The sequence below is a fragment of the Plectropomus leopardus genome, chromosome 12 (assembly GCF_026936395.1).
Source record: "Plectropomus leopardus strain MGB_pleo_1.0 chromosome 12, ASM2693639v1, whole genome shotgun sequence".
Classification (NCBI taxonomy): Eukaryota; Metazoa; Chordata; class Actinopteri; order Perciformes; family Serranidae; genus Plectropomus; species Plectropomus leopardus.
Genome location: NC_142187.1, coordinates 3,761,942 through 3,781,931, shown reverse-complemented (window position 1 = coordinate 3,781,931; position 19,990 = coordinate 3,761,942). Strand labels below are relative to the sequence as shown.

At 39.9% G+C, this 19,990-nt stretch overlaps 1 protein-coding gene across 1 annotated transcript in view; it reads left to right on the top strand.

Annotated features, from left to right (window-relative positions):
* Positions 1 to 19,603, top strand: part of LOC121951611 (solute carrier family 53 member 1) — a 55,743-nt gene extending 36,140 nt beyond the window's left edge. Inside the window, exons 5-16 of the mRNA XM_042497997.2 lie at positions 87 to 236; positions 490 to 573; positions 1,642 to 1,723; positions 3,524 to 3,613; positions 3,729 to 3,826; positions 4,065 to 4,244; positions 4,582 to 4,747; positions 4,835 to 5,029; positions 6,468 to 6,634; positions 6,732 to 6,871; positions 8,539 to 8,760; positions 10,071 to 19,603. Of these exons, the coding sequence (XP_042353931.1) occupies positions 87 to 236; positions 490 to 573; positions 1,642 to 1,723; positions 3,524 to 3,613; positions 3,729 to 3,826; positions 4,065 to 4,244; positions 4,582 to 4,747; positions 4,835 to 5,029; positions 6,468 to 6,634; positions 6,732 to 6,871; positions 8,539 to 8,760; positions 10,071 to 10,125 (1,629 nt within the window). The 3' untranslated portion in view covers positions 10,126 to 19,603. The remainder of the gene's footprint in view (positions 1 to 86; positions 237 to 489; positions 574 to 1,641; positions 1,724 to 3,523; positions 3,614 to 3,728; positions 3,827 to 4,064; positions 4,245 to 4,581; positions 4,748 to 4,834; positions 5,030 to 6,467; positions 6,635 to 6,731; positions 6,872 to 8,538; positions 8,761 to 10,070) is intronic.
* Positions 19,604 to 19,990: the final 387 nt, after the last annotated feature.

The following is a 19,990-nucleotide window of genomic DNA, read 5'->3' as shown; positions in this document are numbered from 1 at the left end:
CTCAATGGCAGGGATACATGATTGATTCTTCTGTCATTAAACACCTGTGTCTGCTTTCCTGTGTGTGTGTGTTTATGTTTGTGCAGAACCTAAACTTCACAGGTTTCAGGAAGATCCTGAAGAAGCATGATAAGATTTTGGAGACATCGAGGGGAGCTGACTGGAGGGTGGTACATGTTGAAGTGGCTCCATTTTACACATGCAAGAAAATCACACAGCTCATCTCTGAGACCGAGGTGCGTGCGCACACACACCCACACATATGAATAGATATTAACGAAAATACTCAATTTTGCATGAAGCTCACATTTGCTTCATTAGCATTGCTGTTGTTAAGTACAGTATTTCTCAAGCTGGTTATACAAGATCCGCAATATCAGTATTATAACTGAACAGTGACAGTGACAGACACCTATGAGCCATCAGTGTTATCTGTTATTTTCAGTTAAAAAGAGATTAACCTTCTAATCCTCTCTGTGTGTCTCTCAGGCATTGGTCACAACAGAGCTTGAAGGTGGTGACCGGCAGAAGGCCATGAAGAGGCTGAGGGTCCCTCCCCTTGGAGCTGCACAGGTCAGACACACACACACACACACACACACACACACACACACACACACAGAGTAGTAACTCAGTACCTTCTGCTGTCCTTCAGCTGCTTCTGTGAGGTGTAGAAAACCAAAGGCCTGTGCTGCTGTCACCTACTTTTCTTTCCTAACAGTTGTCAACAAAGTGACTGACAAGATGTCCGAATGTCTTATGAACGATTGATCCACATATTTATTTTGATTTCCTGGGAGACAAAAAAGATTCAATCTGATCATTAGGAATTTTTCTGCCACTTCAAGGTGGCCGAAAAAACGATCAATCTCTCTTTATCTTTGTTTCCCTTCCCCTCTCCTTTATGCCACCCAGTGCAAAACTTAACGTCCCATTTCTAAAATTGCACATTATTAGGTAAAAGCTTAATGTTATATTGATACAGTAAAATAACAGGAGAACAGTAGCAGTGCGACTGTGCAGACAGTGTTATGTCTTTACTGCAAAAAAATTCAATCTGATCATTATGCATTTTGCTGCCACTTCAAGGTGGCCCTTTTAATAGATGCATCTCTCTCTCTTTTTTTATTTCATTTCTTTTCTTTTCTTTTGAAATTCTGCCATCCAATAAAAATGTTAATATCCCATCTCTCAAATTGCACATTATCAGATAAAAGCTTTAATGTTATATTGATACAATAAAATAACAGGAGAACAGCAGCAGTGTGGCTGTATAGACAATTTTATGTCTTTACACTGAGGCCTTGATGTTATTTTTTTTGGTCACATGTATTACATCTACATTAAGAATAAGCTGTTTGTGTAGTTCCAAATTCATAAAATTGATAGTTTATTTATGTATTCTTGTTCTGAACAACAAACCTAGAGAATAACTTTATTCTGACAGATGGCCCAGTTATTTGACATGTCTGCATGTCCATTTTTTAAATATGAGTACTGCTACTAGAGGACTTTGGTATTGCTGTCATTATAATAGAGAGGTTTTTTTATCTTTAGATTCGAGGTGAAATCCAGTATGTAAACTGCTGCCGGCCTGTTTGTCTGCTCCTGCTCTGACTGTGTTTGTGTGTGTGCCCACAGCCCGCTCCTGCCTGGACCACCTTCAGAGTCGGCCTTTACTGCGGAGTGTTCCTCGTCTTAATGGTCACTGTGGTCATTACAGGTAACACAAACACTTAGACACACACACATACAGTTCTAAAACAGTTTTAATCAAACAAATGTGCATCTAAGAATATACAATTCAAAAGTCCTAAACTGTTAATCATCTAGTGACTCAGTTTTTACTTCCTGGAAATACGTGTCACTGTGTACAGGCCAGAAATACACAGTGCTCGAAATATTTTGGTCACCACACAGTGTGGTGTTAGGGTCAAAACCAGGAATGAGTGTGTTTTTCATGACTTCAGTGTCATAACCTACATTGTTAATGTTGTTTTATGTCACTTAGTTTAAGTGAAGGAGGAGGCTTTTTACTCTCTCTGTTTAGTACTGTCCATTTGTCTGATTTGTTCAAATAAAAGTCAAACTACCAGACAGTATCCTAAAATCCTATCCTAAAATGTGCTATGGAAATAACCCAGCCTGGTTTAAAGTGCATTCATAGGCTCAGAATTCACCCATCATGGGAAAAAAGGAGCAACAAAAAAGAAAGTAAAATCATTTTGTGACTGTCTGAAGCCCATTTTCACTACACAAAAAAAACACTAATAATTTGCTTTTTTTGTGTAAATGTGAAATCGCATTTACATCTGTGTCAAATGACTCTGCAGCAGCTGTGGGTATTGATCGGCATTGGTGGAAACATGCTAATTTTAGCCCTCTCCCCGGTGAGAGCAATGATGATGCAATATACCATCCATCTCTGCCCAAGAAAGGGGCATGGTGTTTGTAAACATTACATTTTACTGCATCACCAAATGTAGAGCTGGATATCATTTAAAAAAGTCATACTGACACCGGTAGAGTATTTCGTTTGATAACTTTTTTCCCATCATGTGGATGGATGCATTTATTTATGTAAAATGCTACCAGATACCACAGTACGTATTGTAGTCATACTTAATGACATTTTTGGTAGCATCTCGGCACACTGAGCTGCCAACTCCTTTATAAACACCGCCCTCGACTTTACCACACCACAGACTGTATGGATTGCAGCTGCTGCAGCAGTGAGTTAATCATGCATACACACATCAACATCCCTCTGTCCTTAGACCCTAAAACTCCCCAAAAAAAACCTGTAATGGGGAAAAAATGGAAGAAACTTCAGGAAGAGCAGCCTGAGGAGGGATCCCTCTTCCAGGATGGACAGACGTGTAATAGATGTCATAAATAACAATTAAATTACAGACTGAGGTTGTCTGGGGAAAGTGCCACATAAAGCTGTGTATCATCACCATAGGAATTATAGGGTACATTGTGATTCCGTATGATGGTACCTACAGGGAGCAAGTGTAGATTGAAGAGAAGTGGACCGAGAACTGACCCTTGTGGAACCCCACAGAAAACACTGAATATTGGGAAAAAATTAGCAATAAAAAACAAAGCAAAATAATTTTGTGACTGTCTGAAGCCCATTTTCACTACACAAAAACGATGTAATGTTTCCAAGGGAAACAGAGAAGGTCCTTCCCTTTAAATTGGTTAAAAACCACTGAATGGCAGGTCATTTGACTGGAGAAGTTTTAGCAATACTTGGTTCTGGGTTATTTCCGTTGATACCCTAAAGGTATCAAGAAGCGCTACCAAGCCCTAACCACATGGCAACATTTGAAAATCTGCAGCTGTTGATATGATTTTGATGTAGCATGGATTGATGCTATTTTTATGATAGTGCTTCTGCCATTTAAAGAAGTATATAAGTTATTACTAATTGATCTGGTGTATGTGTTCTGTACTTCTCTGATTTTTCTTCTGTCCTTACGTCCCACACTCTCTCCTCCCATGGCTCTGTCACCAGGAGCCGTGGTGATCCAGAGTGCTGATGTTTGGCCTATGGTCAGGATCTACAGAGGAGGCTTCCTGTTAATAGAGTTCCTATTCCTGTTAGGTATAACCACACACACACACGTACACACATACATACACGTTTCTATACCACCTAAGTTCGAATGGTTTCTTGTTCAAAGTAAAGGCAGATAAATATCACTGTTTTTATTTTCCAGGCATCAACACATACGGCTGGAGGCAAGCGGGAGTTAACCATGTTCTCATATTTGAACTTAACCCCAGAAACAACCTGTCACATCAACATCTGTTTGAGGTCTGAGCACACACATATACACACACACACACAAACATGCATCTAACAAAAACAGCTAATACTGTTACAACAATTAATGATAAGAAAATAATAACTTGTATCCACAAGCATTTCTACCAGTGCTTTTTTATAGAGGTTCAAGCTGAATATTCAGTTGTCCTTTTAAATTCAGGAGCGTATTTTCATGGTAATAAATATGTTACTGAATTTGTCTGTGTCCGTGTTTGTGCGTGTACAGATTGCAGGTCTGCTGGGGGTGCTGTGGTGCGTCAGCTTGCTGTCCTGTCTCTTCAGTGACAGCATCCTGGTACCGATGCAGGCTAACCCTCTCGCTCTCTATGGCTTCTTCCTCCTCTTCCTCATCAACCCCTTCAAGACCTGCTACTACAAGTCACGCTTCTGGCTGCTCAAACTTCTGGTATCATCACTCAATTCCAAAGTTTTTTAGTTTTTCTTGAAAGTTTCTGTCACCACTGTTCATATTTTGACCAACTGTACAGTGTATTTAAAGCAGTACATTATATTCATTGTTGTTGAAATCGATGTTTTAAGTGTTTCATTGTTTGGAGGCTACACTATTTAACATGTCTTGCATCTGAGCAGAGAGTTTTGGCTTAGCAGCAGGCAGGCTAACTACAAGAAATAATCCAGATTTCTTGTTTGTCCCTGTAAGTCGGTGATGCAAACACACTAATAAAGCTGAGGAGAACCTGTTAATAACTCTGACTCTGCCCTCTGTGTCCCCTCTCTCACAGTTTCGGGTGGTGACGGCTCCATTTCATCGTGTCGGCTTCGCGGACTTCTGGCTGGCTGACCAGCTCAACTCTCTGGGTGTGGTTCTCATGGATCTCGAGTACATGATCTGTTTCTACAGTTTCGAACTGGACTGGAGGAAACATGACGGCCTCATCAGCAGTGAAGGTGAGACTAAACACTTGACGCTGTAAAGACTCTGATCAGGTGATAATGGAGCTCATCATGACCACACTGTGTGCTGCCACTCTGCAGGTAGAGATGTGTGTAACTCCTACTCCTACGGCGTCCGCGCGGTCATCCAGTGTCTTCCTGCCTGGTTTCGATTCGTCCAGTGTCTGCGACGTTACCGTGACACCAAACGGGCCTTCCCTCACCTGGTGAATGCTGGGAAATATTCCACTTCCTTCTTTGTTGTCACCTTCGCCGCCCTGTACAGCACGCACAAAGGTAGGAGGGAGACTCAAATACACTCCACGTCTTTGCTCAGACCTTTATTGGAATATCCATTACAGACCTCACCAGGCTTTTAGATGAAACACAACTTATTTTCCTGTTGTTTTAATAAATTCCAGCGTGATGTCACACTCTGAAAAAACAATTTATAAGAGAGAAACCAGATCCACATTCACAACTAGAAAAAGGATTTCCCTCAGAAAATTCATTCCAGTCATTCAGCTCTACTCTCTGTCATTCAGTGTTAAGCTGTTTTTGATAAAACAAGTCACTTCCTGCTCAGATGTTTCACATTAAAGCCTTCTGGCAGCTGAAAGAGCTAGTTGCTGTATAGTACAAGTATTAAATTAGATTAAATTAGAAGTAAAAAAGTGTGTGCTAAGTTACAATATATCACAATAAATACATAAAAACACAAGACAAACATGTAAACATAAGAAAATGATATATAAGAAATAGAAAAACATGAAACGTGTACAATGTACATGTGCATTTTTATATTATTCCTCTATTATACAAGATATCATTTTCTTATGTTTACATTCTTTTTTTTATTTTGAAATGCGGTGATAAAAGAACAAGTGCAGGTGCGACAACATATAAACAGTCAAGAGAGACATACAGAGAGCTTTACAATGAAACTAAAGACGGGAAAACAAAACAATACAAAACAAAACAGGGCATACAGCCCAGGCTTTAACTAATGGGTATCAAAAAGGTAAGTAAGTGTTTTTTTGTTTGTTTTTTTTTTTACCTGCTATTCATTATTTAATTCATTAATTAATTTCATTATTCTGTTTCATTTTTAAATTTTTGAGGCTATATTGCTTTTCTTTGTCCACTGTATATTTAATATTAAGCAACTTTTCCTGTGGTGTATCAGAAGCCAGAATAACAGCAGGTTAAGCTTTTATTTAAGTATGTATCAACTGTATAGCAACTCTGTATTAAATGCCCCCCCCCCAAAAAATTTGTATGAAATAAGTTAAAGTTGTAAAAAATGTTCCTAAAAATTAGCACACACAAAAAGGAAAGAGAAAAAAAGGCTAAATACATGATAAATTAAAATTAAAAAACAAATGAAGACATGACCTGGAAAATAAGTTAAAATATATATAATTAATTAAATTAAATAAATTGCCTTCTGGACATTTTTTCCAATTTTTGCAATGTGTGGAACATTTCTTGCCAAGTTGCCCATTGTGTTTTTTCCATGTTTTGAAAGAAATCACACCAATTTACTCAAATGTCAAAGTTCTTAATTGCTTGTAAAAGGCATCAGCACAGGAAAATGATATTGATCCAGGTTATAAAGGGTTAAAGGTAACTTATAATCTTAGTAGTTCGCTGCTCTCTGCTGGTGCTCCAGCAGCTGTCTGACCTCATGCCCTTATCTTTCTCTCTGTCTCTCTCTCTCTCTCTCTCTCCTCAGCTGAATCCCACGCTGACGCCCAGATCTTCCTCTACTTGTATATCGGCTGTTTGGTGGTCAGCTCGTGTTACACGCTGGTCTGGGATCTGAAGATGGACTGGGGCCTGTTTGACCGCAACGCAGGAGAGAACACCTTTCTGAGAGAGGAGATAGTCTACCCACAAAAGGTGTGTTTGCGCACAAGGAGGAGACCAGCTCCTACAGTAGTCTGAGTCCCTGGTCATGTGATAATCTGCTCTCCCTGTTCCCTGTCTCTCCCTGCAGGCCTATTACTACAGTGCCATAGTGGAGGATGTGCTGCTGCGTTTTTCGTGGACTCTAACAATCACCCTCAGCACAGTCTCTGGGATTCACGGCATCTCTGATATACTGGCCACTATACTGGCCCCAATGGAAGTCTTTAGGTACAACCAATCTTCCTGTTATCTAACTTTTCTCTCTTTAATGTTTCCCTCTTCATTCCTTCCTTCTCTTCCTTCTTTTATTCCCTTTGGGTTAATGTGTCAGTTTTTCTTTCCACCAATCTGTTATTTTATAAAATGTCAGAAGAAGTGCCCTGGAGCCCTAGGGGATGTCCTCAAATTGCTTGTTTAGTCAACTGTCAAACCCCAAAGATGTTTTACTTGTCAGTAACAAAGATAGAAAACTTGAAATAAGCATTTGTTTGAATTATTTAAAACATAAAAGAATGTAGGGATTTTCACTCATATCTGTATCTGATGATCTCACTGGTTCTATGAAATGCATGATCTAATCTGTTTTCTGTTCAAGTCATCACCTACATACTAAGTTTAAAGAAACCATTTGTGACTGCTGATACAGTACAATGCCTTGCATTGCACAGTCATATTTCCTAGTCTGTTGTATTATTCAGTGCATTATGACCTGTAGTTTAAATAGATTTTGATTTTTTTATAATGAACCTGCACAAAATAGCAGAAATTGGTGATGTGAAATGAAAAGAAAGGCAAAAATCTGAAAAGTGTTGTGTTCATACGTATTTGCTGCCTTTGAAGCCCAGAAATAAGATCTGGTACTTCCAGTTACTTTCAGAAGTCACGTAACTGGCGCCTTTCAGAACAGGTGCAGATTTACGAGGGTTGTGGGATATGTAAAATATAATACCTTCATACCTTCCTAAAATTTTATCAGGGTATACACTGACCATGTAAGTGTGCGGCGAGTGCACTACTTACTTGCAGCTTTTCAGACTAAAAAATACACAATAAGAACCCACAAAATGTTAAGAAATGTAATATCCTCACACCTTTCTTCCTTACTTAACAAAGAAATACAACTGTGCACCTTTTGAATCCAACTTTCACACGGTCACGAAAGACTGACGAGGCTTAATTACCTCATTAACTCATCCTACTTCATTAAAACTTGGAAGAGACAAAGTAAAACTCACCCAAACCGTCTTGGTTACTCTTGTTAGTAATTTAGTTAGTAAGTCCACTGTTCCGACAATCACCAGCTACAGTTTGGTCCAAATAAATTGTAAATTCACCAAAAGAAACATGCTGTTATTCCCCACAGTCTCTCTCTGCCTGCTGACTGCTGGCTGTTTACAGTCCTATAACTTCTCCCTCCACCACTAGATGTCACTGTGTCTTTCAGCCAAGCTGCCAGGTCCACTAGTAGAGACCGGAGAATGAGGTGTGGTGGTGTGTACTGTGCACTACATTAGTTTAATAGAAAGAGGAGCACCTGTATTTATTTCAGTATTTCTCAGGCAACCCCAAGGGGGAAATGACAACTTTCGAGTTTTATTATCTTTTGCAATTTTTTTAAACTTTTTTTTTCATTTCACTTCACCAATTTTGGATATTTTAGTTAGGTCCATTCAAAAAAAGAAATCCAAACAATCAATTTAATTTTACAGGTTGTTATGCAACAAAATTGGAAATTTGCCAAGGGGATGAATACTTTTGCAAGGCACTGTATGTGATGATGATTGGCTGACATGAGGATGCAGACCATTGTTATTCACTATTGTTATAATATTTAATATGTGAAGTACAGTCTGTAAGTAAAATTGGCCGCTGACGATCAGTGTTTCTCTTCCCAGACGTTTTGTGTGGAACTTCTTCCGATTAGAGAATGAACACCTGAATAACTGTGGTGAGTTCAGGGCCGTCAGAGACATCAGCGTGGCTCCGCTCAACGCTGATGACCAGACGCTGCTGGAGCAGATGATGGACCAGGAGGACGGAGTCAGAAACCGGCAGGGCAAGAAGAGCTGGAAGAGGAGCTACAGCATGAGTCTACGTAGGCCTCGACTGGCCTCACAGTGAGTCTGAGCACAGCACATGCAGGCCTGATACAGGAGCATGTGAAGGGGAGGGTTACTGTAGAGGAGGTTTAATAACAAATTAAAAGCCTGTTTTACAAATTGGGGCATGGAGTTGGAAAGTAGCGGGAAAATACCAGACAGGAATGGTCTAATAAAACACGCATTCGAGTTGCTTTACGGAAAGCAAAGGATCTAGTTTGGATAGAGGTAGTGGCCATCAGCAGCAAGCCCGATGGAATTTTCATAGTAGCTGCTGATTTTAATCAGCTCATCCTTCAACTCCAAAAATGTAGCAGGATCAAGGACAAATTTTATTTAAACAAATTTGAAATTGTTCAGAATAAATCTACTTTGTACCTTGAAATGATGCGGTCCATCAGACAGCGTGGGTCAGAGATACGCAAAAGTCACATATGCTGCTGATGTGAAGATGAGAAGCAAACTACAGTCTGGTTAACTCAGTCAAAATACCTCTTAAAAAATCAGGGGCGCCAAAAGAAAAGCCAGGGTGCAGAGAGGACAGGAAAATGAAAGGAGCAGAGACAAAGGACAAATGTTTGGTCCAAAAGTGTGAAGAAGCGAAGAGTTAGGCAGACTAATGTTAGCAAATCAAAGCTGTTCTAGCAGGCCCAGTTTTAAAGCTACAGTAAAGATACAGATATCATATTAGACCAGATGACTAAAAGCATCTGTTGGCATTAACCATGTCTTGATGGGAAGGCGGCATAATAACGCTCCAAAGTTGCGCTATATTCTGGTGAGGGAACTGTTCATAATATATGAGGGGAGAGAAGGTGGTCGGGTGAGGTGCTTCAGATGTTTTTTGAAACACTGGGGATGGAGTCATGTTTTTCGATTTGGCTTAGGGGAGGGACGGTTAACGTTAAGTGGTTGTATTTTGTATTCAAAACTCATAACTGTGCCGTGGGATCCCAAATACACAGTGAGAAACACAAAATCGCCAAAAACACTTGTCAAAAATCACTTGGTAATTCCCAGTTCTGTTCTACACTGGTTTATGCCATGAGGAAAAAAAAGTCAGGTTTTTTTTTTGTTACAATAATAATTTGGCCAAAAATGTCCCTGACCTCCTGTAATTGATGTCGGCTCAGGTTTCTTCCATTTTTTTTATTTTTTAAAATTTGGTTATTATTATATTTGTCGTAAATTTCATCCCCAGTGGCATTAAAAAGAAAATTAAATCTAACTTGCCATAAGCTGTAGGAACCCTGCTTTATAGGCAGTCTATGGTTAAAACCATTAGCGTGTGAGTAATATTAACACATTCTTCCTTTTCCTCGTTTCAGGTCCAAGACCCGTGACACCAAGGTTTTGATAGAGGACACGGATGATGACTCCTGACATCAGGCCACGCCCCTCGCTTGGGTCCAGAATTTATTCAAAGGAGGGAACTCCACCTCCTAACCGAGGAATTACCCAGTGAGTCGGGCGTTGAACTCTCAGCCAAGTTTTAAACTCTGATGCCTACAAAATCCTTTCTCCAATGCATGAGCCTCTACATGGGTTCACAACTGTTTCGAGTATTTCAAGGGAGAACTTTGACCTCTTGAACAAGCGACCCACGTCATGGCCATCGAACTCTTGCTCCCACCTTCAGTAATAACCAGGAGGTGGGCTTATCACGTAAAAACTCTACCTTACCCAAGCAGTGGGTGTAAAACTGCACTGCCTGTCATCCACAGCCGCCCACAGGCGGACCCCTGAACTGCAGCCACTCCTCAGCCATTGCTTGGGCTCTCCTAAAAGCCTCAGCCTAGCATGAACAACGCAGCTAAATGGAATGCAAGCCGATCACCCTGACAGGAAGTCTCCCCGCTCCCTCTCGGTGCCACACAGCTCCTGCGCAGGGAGAGGCCGACTTCTTCAAGCCTGCTGCTGTCGAGGACCAAAAGGTTTTCTCCTCCCACCTTTAGCGCTCAGCCTCACACCACACCTCCAGAGACTTCGAGGCAACTTTGAATTCGGACCTATGAACCTAAAGGCCCCTTTCTCCAAAAAGAGAATAAAAAGGGTTGAAAAGTGTCCTCCTCTTCCTCCTCCTCTTCCTCCTCCTCCTTGTTTTTGGCGACTTTTTAGGCCTTGTGACCTTCTACCCGACCCTCAGCCAACAGACTATGCTGACAAACTTTTGGGAACGCCAATCGGTCGCTGGCTTGACTCCCTCACCTTTCAGCTTGCCCCTTCAAATCATCACAGAGCTGCCTACCTGCACCTTACACGCTTTAGAAACACACACACACACACACACACACACACACACACACACACACACACACACACATAGAAACAAGCACTTTGTAGGAAGGAGTTGGAGTGGAATGCCTATTGTGTGTTCACACACACAGACAGTGATTTCATATGTGCAACACTTGACCATTAATCTTTTCCAGACCGTGGGAAGATAACACACACACACACACACACACACACACACACAAATAGACTAGCAATTATTTATAACAGTGGTTGTAAATATGAGATGGACCAAAGTAGGAGGCGGTGTGAAAATATTCAAAAAAATATCAAATACTCCATTTAAAAAAAAAAGGAAAAAAGTTCTAAGTTCGGACTGCATGGAACAGCAGCTGGAATGACTGTTCAGCTGCGGAGCTGAGAGGGAAACTTTACTTTTGTTTCCGGAAAAAGATGAAGATCAACTTAATCATCCTGCGGTAACTCCCAGTCACCCTACATGGAAAAAAAATACCCTCCATCTGGAAATGGTTTTGCTGAATGTATGCCAACTTATTTATATATGTATGAGTGGGAGAGATGCCTAAATATAACCAGTTAACCCATATAGGCTAATCCTTTTTTGGAAACTTAAAATAAGAGGTAAAATGAGGATTTTTTTCTTTTTTTTGTCTTTTGGCCCCTGAAATTTTGATGGAAAACTTTTGGTTTATGAAACAGTACGTCTCGTCTGTTAAACTGGTTCATGTGATGATGATGATGACGATGGAAAGAGCGGAGGTCACCTGTCTGTCACATCCTGGTTCAAACTGTCACAGTCAAAAAGATGGTGTGGTGAAACTTGAATTTGAATGACGTGGCTCTTTGATGGTGAAGGACCATGATTGGCTATCATGAGATACATGCTGATGTAACTCAGGTTCCACTAACACTCCAGTTTGAGTTTAACACTTTAACTCTTTGTAACATGAGCAAATTGCCTTGATTTCTTTCAAAAACATTGGTGGAGGGCAATGAGCAACTTATGGAGAAATGACTCAAAAATTTGCAAAAATAAAATTGGTATAAAATACAGGAAAATTACCCGATAACTACCTGAAAAAAAGGAAAACAAAAGTTTCTTTAAAAATCAAACAAACGTTTCTCTACAAGTTACTTGTTGCCTTTTTTCATGTTTTTGAGACATGTCGATCCAATTTGCACAGGATTCAAAGGTTTGTGAAAGGTGTCTGAAAGCAGCACAAGAAAAGTTATGTCAGTCCAGGTTTCCAAGGGTTAACAGACAAGGTTGAAAATAATCAAATTAGTCTTGAGACAAAGTCATTTTGATATAGTTGTATTTAGCATGTTATTGAACTATTCAACACATTTTGGGAGCCTGCTGTTAATTCTCAAATAGCAGCTCTGGCCTTTATTACCTCAGTGGCAGAGAGATCCAGAGCTTTATTTTGGAAGAGGCTGATTTTAGGGACAGACTGTAAGTCTTAAATATCCCTGCTTCCCAATTAATGCAAAATCAAAACTTGTTTACAATTAGTGAAATGTTCCTTCAGAGATACAGATGACATGAAAAAGTATTCCAACCTTTCTGTTATTAATAGGCTTTTATTTTGGAAAAAAAATACAGGAAGTGTTGCGTTTCACTGACTGCAGCTTAGCATGAGTCACAGCAGCAAAGTGGAATGAGCTCTGTGGAAATGTACATTATGCTAAATTTAGGTAATTTACACCTCTCAATTTGTTTTTTGTTTTTTTTTACGTGGCCTTTCTATGCTAACCACACCTCGCTATTATTTTAATTTGTATGAGAATTTATGGTAACGTATTTAATAGCTTGTAGTTTAAGAGGTTGGCTGTGGTTTGATGAGGTTTTATTGCCGTAGTTTGATATTCTGTCTAAGTAAGCGGTTCCTCACAATCACAGTCACATCGTGTGCATATTGGCGCATGTTTTTCAGAGACACTGTGTCACTGTGGCCACACTGCAGGCCCGAGTGTCAGCCTCCGCTGCTTAATCATTAGAGCTACAAAATGAAACCATCTTCCTTTTGTTTGATGAGGACAGGTAGTCATGATTACACTGGAGAAAATGTTTTTCTAAATGTTTTTAATCGAGCGGAGATATTGATTTTGCTTTATTTCACGTTCCCACGGGGGTTGATGCACTTTTGCCGTTTTGTGTGTCGCTGGTTGGTCTTAAATTAACTGTTAGAATGAGGTTTAGTTGAGGAGGTTCTGTCAAGGATTTACATAGAGGTTGTTAACAGCCTGTGGATGCTGTCTGGAGTGAATGAGAGTGACTGACTTCTAGAATCTTTCAGTGAGTCCTGACTGGAGTCACTTAACAATGAGCAATAAGTCCCTCCATGACTATGTGGACTTTATTACCAAACCTTTTTATATGATATTTTACTTTTAACAATAATGTTTTAGTCTTATTTTTGGAGCACGCTAATATAGACAGTGGAATAGAGTCAGCACGATCCACTGTTCAACTGTCAGTCTACACGTTAGCAGGGTAGCAGTGCTATTACCAGTTTAGCCAATTAAATATGTAAGTTTACCCTTTGGAACCTGAGCAAATTTATAGGCTATGTTTCTTTTAAAATCGCAAGAAAGCGGCAATGAGCAACCCAAGAGGAAATAAACCAAACATATGCAAGAAATTAGTAAAAAGTACAAAAAAAACCACCTGAAAATTAGTATCAAGAAAAGGAGAGGAAGAAAAGGGGTATGACCTTAAGAAAAAAATGTGTACATTTCATAAAAAGTTGCTCATAGCCTTTTTTCACGTTATTTGAAAGAATTCAAACTAAATTTTCTCTGAGTTCAAAGGTTTAAATACGATATAAGAAAAGTGATGTCAATCCAGGTCCAGAAAGCAATTATTTTTCTAATGACCACTATCTTCTGTCATTCCATGTTGACATTCCTATATTGTCACTTCTTTCTGATACATGGTTTGAATTTTCCTGTTTTCCCACATGATGTAGAGCATTGCAGACCATATATAATGCCTTAATGAATAGTAGAAAAGAAGCCATATTTGTTAGGTCTAAAGAAGCTTCTACTTCTTAACATAGGGCAAATAATCAATCGTGATATTTTGAAGCTGTTAGAAACTTTGGCTGACGGGACGCTGATAGCCTTTGGTAGCACCTTTCACTTGCATTTGTTTGACAGTAGAAATAATCACGTTTCCTTGTAACGCAGAATGAACTGTCAAGTTAAATTTGTGTACCCCTACCCCACCACTGCCAGTTAAAGCAGTGACAGAAGGGGTGGTGTTTTCAAAAGATCACACTCTGGGGCCCAGTTTCAAATGTTTGCGTTTTCAGGCCCCCAAAACACAGTTGTGGTGTGAACATAAGGCCAAACCGTTACAAAAGTTTAACGTTTCGTGCAAGAACCGTTTCCATGTAAACGGCCCGTTAATGCTGTGCTGTAGTGAAAAAAGTCAGGGTGCAAACTGAACTACAGAGAGAGAGAAGAAAGTGAACCTCTAGGATTTTTTGTGAAAGAGTAGCACTAACCCACCTGGTTACTTAGTTAGTGATCAGCTCAGTAGTTCACCAGCAAGTTCAGTACTGCGAGAGTGCTCACTTCAACACCAAATCCAATCTTTCACAAAGACGTGCAGCTTCATCTGGCCTCACCACTTCCTGGTGTGACCGCACCTTTAAGTAGCACAGTGGAGCTGAGCCTCATACGGCTGTTTGACAATCAATATTTTGGCTTCGCTATAAACTGAAAAGCTTGATCTAGAAAATATTAAACTGAAAACATTTAACATGACCTTTAATTATATACTTAAAGTCTTGAAAATGCAGCCCTGCTTGTGCCAGGAACTGTCCTGGATCCTGTGACATTCCTAAATACACCTGCAGGGATCCAGCTTAGTGGAATTAACAGTTTTTTAGTATTAAAAATGAATTGTGTAGAAGTTGCTGAAGGTTCTGTTATAATTTCTGAGGCAGAGTAAGCAGACAGGACTGTGCAGCGCTCTGATTTCAGTTTGTCTTGCGCTAACAGAAACAGCTGAGTTTCCTTCTTTGCGTTGTGTTGCACGCTCAGGGTTCATCTCTCGCTCACAGAGCCAGAGAGGTGGAATCAGGCTCCACTCCTTGTTTGTCTTTATCTTTTAAGCAGACAACATCTTTCCACTAGCTGGGAAATGTTATTCACTACTTCCTGTTTTCTGAAATGTCCATGCAGCAGATACAATCATTCCATCCAAAGAGGACTTTTCTGATTTTAAGTGCAGGACTTTTATTTTGTAATTCCACAGTTTTTCATGTTTAGACACATTATTTTAGGGGAAATGTGATCATTGTAAAGCCATTCCTGCATGCTCCATAGTGACCAGAGTGGGAGGTGAGATGTGAGACGGTCTGAACTCAGGACATTGTGAACACATTTGCACCTTAGCCTTCAAATTCCAAAAGCAACACAGAAACTTCCTGATTTTTTCCTGACCTCCTCCTTTTTTTTTTTGTTGTTGATAGCCCTTATTTTATGAATGTACCGTATGAAACCTCACGCCATGAATGTAATTTCTTTCTGGCATGAATGCATCAGCGCTCGGAAGATGAACCTCTATTAAGTAATCATACTCAGTTTTTATTTTTATTTATTTTTTATTTTTTGGAATCTATACAATGCCAAATAGGATGATCTCCCAGAGCGTAATGTGTTCCTCTGATAGCATGATCCTGAACATTTGAACATTTCAGCTGCAGGCAGGCTGAGCGTGTTGTTTGAAATAGTTAATCGTACCTTTTTGGTTTTCATTTTCTACATTCCAAATGATGGCTCACACTCCCAGTACACATGAACACCACACCGCTGTTGTGATAAGATGTTTGAGACTGTGACAGACAGGTGAAGCCCCGTTTTCCAAAAGTTGAGTGCAGGGCTGGGTATTATTCCTCAGTGTGTCTTTGGAACAGACAGAACTGTATCGTCAGCGTAGAGTATCACAGGTTCAAATCATCTGGTTCTCTTATTTGTTCAGATTATTACATAGATGCTTTCGTTCAAGAAACAAAAATGTGGCTTCCTTTTGTAGAGTTGAAAAAAATAATTGTTTAGAAAACTATAAACTATACTTCTCCGAGCTAGTTACTGAAGCTATAGTATGATAAACGCACCATTATCGAAAAAAGATTCAAATGATACCCAGCCCTGGTGGAGAGTGTCGGGGCATGCTGAGCCAAACAGAAGTTCTTTCAGAATGTTTTCGGAATGTTTCAGTATAACTCTGTTTGTTTAAAACTTGCTGATTTTCTAAAATTTCACATTGGACCAATGTGTTTTGACCGAGATCTTATTCGTCACTTCACAGCAAAACTGCTCGTTGGGCCTCATGCGATGTTTTCTTACCCTGAATTACTCTGACTTTTCTTCTCTTCAGTGTTCTTAGTAATATTCACCGAACGCAAACTAAATGCACTCCAAAACCTGCCATGTAATGTTGCCTGCTTCACTCAGTGTCACCCCTTTCCCACCAAATTAGCTCTGCTTCAGCATCCATTCAAGATTCCTTGAACCTTGGTGACATCTAGTGAGCCAGCCTGCGTTTCCAGCAGTTTTTGCGTGTAATCAAGCATGTCCTCAACAGAGGGCGCTGCACAAAGCACATCGGAAGTAAACCATTGTAGAAAAAACGCAGATTATGTTAATAACGTGAATTTTTGACCTGTTAGTTTTTGTTTCTTGCTGGGATGCAAATTTATAGGTTTTGAACCAATTCATTTTGGCCACAGTGGTCTGAACAGCTCAAAATTCGGCGCAGGAACTGGAATGGAACCAGTTCTGTGTTGGTAGACAAAAACATGTAATTAAGTAGTTTCTCTGTTAAATGACCCAAACAGCCAGAATACTCTAAATACAGCTGCCAACGCACATTTCAAAAGAGCCACTCTGTCAACAAGTTCTTTCAAAGAGTAAAACATGCAGGTTTCCTCTTTGACACCTGAGCTCATTGATTGGCTTGATATTTTTCAAAAACACGGGAAGAAGGCAATGAGCAATTTAGGAAGAAATAATACAAAATAAATGACCTGAACTTAAAAATTTTAATATTTAAAAAAAAAAAAAATCAATATATATTTATGATCATTTTAAATATAGTTCTCAAAAAATGTTTGCCTAACTTTTGTAAAAGTCATTTTCTAAATCTAACGTCTTGCATTTTCTGGGATGTTTCTTGCAGAGTTACTTCTTGCTTCTTGAAAGGAATCAAACCAATTTGCTTGGGGCTCAGAGGTTTAAATACTTGTGAAAAGTTTGAATGCAGCACAATAAAAGTGCCGTCAGTCCAGATGTCAGAGGGTTAAATCTCTTGTACCTGTCACTTTAAAAGCAATCTGTTGGTACGGGTGGTTGTTGCTTGAGGCGCAGTGCCTTCCTCTCCTCTGGATGATGGAGAAATCAGACGGTGTCTGATGGAGAGCATCAGGTCCAGGTATGGAGGAGGGGCAGTTCTGCAGTGAAGTGAAGTGATTTTGATCCCAGCTGAGCGGTCTTGGATGCAAAGTCCGAACCTTAGTGACGGACAGTTGTGCAGGTGATTCCAGAGGAAGCAGCACAGCTGGCAGCTCAGAGGACAGATCTAATGCATTGATAGGAAAACAGGGTTGTTGCTGGAGTTTGAGCCGAGCTCACGTCAAGTGTGCTTTGTTTCTACGGCAACAGTGTCCTCTCTTCAGGTCCAGGACGACCCGCTCGAAGGCTTTTTCTCAATGGAGAGTGTGAGGTTTGGTTTTTGGTGATCCCTGCCCTGTGAGGAGACTGTAGGCGGGTTTCCATTAACCCTCAAACTGAAATTGTGAATATAAAATATGCCAAATGGAAACCAGTCAGTTTTGTTTTTTAGTTTTTACACTCGCATGAGGTTGTATTTCAAGAGATTCAAAAAAGCCATATTTAGCAAATCTGCAATGTAAACACTTTTTTGGCTTTTCTAGGTCACATGATGCTATGGCTATGTGCTTCCCTCATGATGCAGCAGGAGCTACAGGAGCTGTTTTTGCATCACATAACTCTTTAAAAGTTGAGTGGATCATCTGGAAGTTTTGAATCCACAATTCCTCTGTGAAATCGTGACTATCAGCTCCCAGAAATCCCTCATACGTGGCCGCTCCCACATATAAGGGGCTCACCTTTCCATTATGGCTCCATAACACGTCTACGTGGCCTTGGATTGGAATTAATGAAGTTAGTTTGGTGGCTGCAATAGAAATAAAGCTGCTGATGTTTTGAACATCCATCACCATGCTTCTTGGAGGAATGGAGAAGTTGCATAAAATCACTCAGTGGAAACACAGTCATCTCGCAATTGTGTTTTCAAAACATTTCGCAAATATCACTGAAGTTTCGTGCAAATCTGTGATGGAAACCCGCCTAGTGTGTCCTCAGACTGCCAGCTGGCCACCAGTTCTGTTGTAAACACACCAGTCACTGAACCTCTGGGCCTGGAGCATGGAGAGTCCACTAATACGATTTATTTTGGACATTCAGCCCTGCTATTAATTCGTCTTTTTTTGATTTGGCAAAGATTGTCAGTTATCCAGCTCATGGTAATTCTAATATAGCAGGCGACACACACTGGGTGGGAGAGAAAGCGTGCAACACCAACCAGTGTGTTAGGACTGAAGAAGCCTGTTGGATGTGAGGTGCAACATCTTGAAGAAACTCAGGCAGGTCCAGTTGCCTGAGATATAGCACCTAAAGTTGGTTCATGCTCGCTGGCCCAAAGCGTTCTCTGTGTGGAACATAGAATACGTAGTGAAAAACAAACCTGGATCAAAATTCTCAGACGTCCATATAGTTTAACCCTTTGAAACCTGAGCTAATTGTTTTTACTTCCTTCATTGCCCCAAAAATAGTAAGAAATTATTAAAAAGTTACAAGAAAATTACCTAAAAAAAAAGCAAAGGAAAAAATAGAAAAGTATTAAACAAACCAGAAAAAGCCCCCCCAAAAGTGCTGACAATAAAAAAAGTTTAATATTTTTTCTGTAACCTACATTTTAATATATACTTATATACTAATTATGTTTAATTTAAATTTATGCAATGCATACGTTCAACGACAAATTTTCTGATAATTTGTTGTCTGTTTTTTAAACAGATTTTATGAAATTTGGGAGACATTTTAAGTTGATCATTGCCTTTTTCTCCATGTTTTTGAAAGAAATCAAACCAATTTGCTCGGTTTTCAAAGGATTAAATAGCTTGTGAAAGGCATCTGACTGCAGCCTGAGAAAACTGATGTCCATCCAGGCTTCAAAGAGTTAATCAAAACTCAAACAAGAATAAAAATGGAGCCAAAAAACAAAACGCGACAGATGTTTCGTGGTTAGTCTCCGTGCACCACAGCCAGGACTGAAACCCCAGAGAGCATTTTGGTCCATGTTCTGACCACACTCTGGTGTGACCCAGAGCTATTGATTATACAATACATTATATATTGATGAATATATTGATTAGGAGCATTGTATAATCGTGACTGTGCTGTGGGTGTTGTCTTGTATGTACAGTAGCAGCGTGATGCTACAGAGGTGCCTGGTTCACCAAACCCCTGTTACAGTTTTTCAGTAAAAACAGCGAAAGCTCACAAAGGACTTTGTGATTGGGAGTCTTTTTTGTTTGTTTGTTTGTTTGTTTGTTTGTTTATGTGTCGGTTAACTACATTCAGGAACTTCAACATTCACATGCAAAATCTCTTGAAAGTGTAAATTCAGTATTTGCCAAACTGGACCCTGTTTTCCTGTGTTTTTGAGTCTGGTGACACTTTTTAAAATTGGTCCAGTGTTGACGACTTGGGGGGCGTATTCGTACGTCCACTACAAGTGCAGCTTTGACAGGCTTAGATTATTATTCTCAAACCTGGCACACACTGAAAGATTATTAAAATCTTAACTGATTCAGAAAGCACGTGTATAATAACGACAGACTGAACAGTTTTGTTCTCATAGTTTGTGGTGTGCAGCGAGATGACCACAGCACAG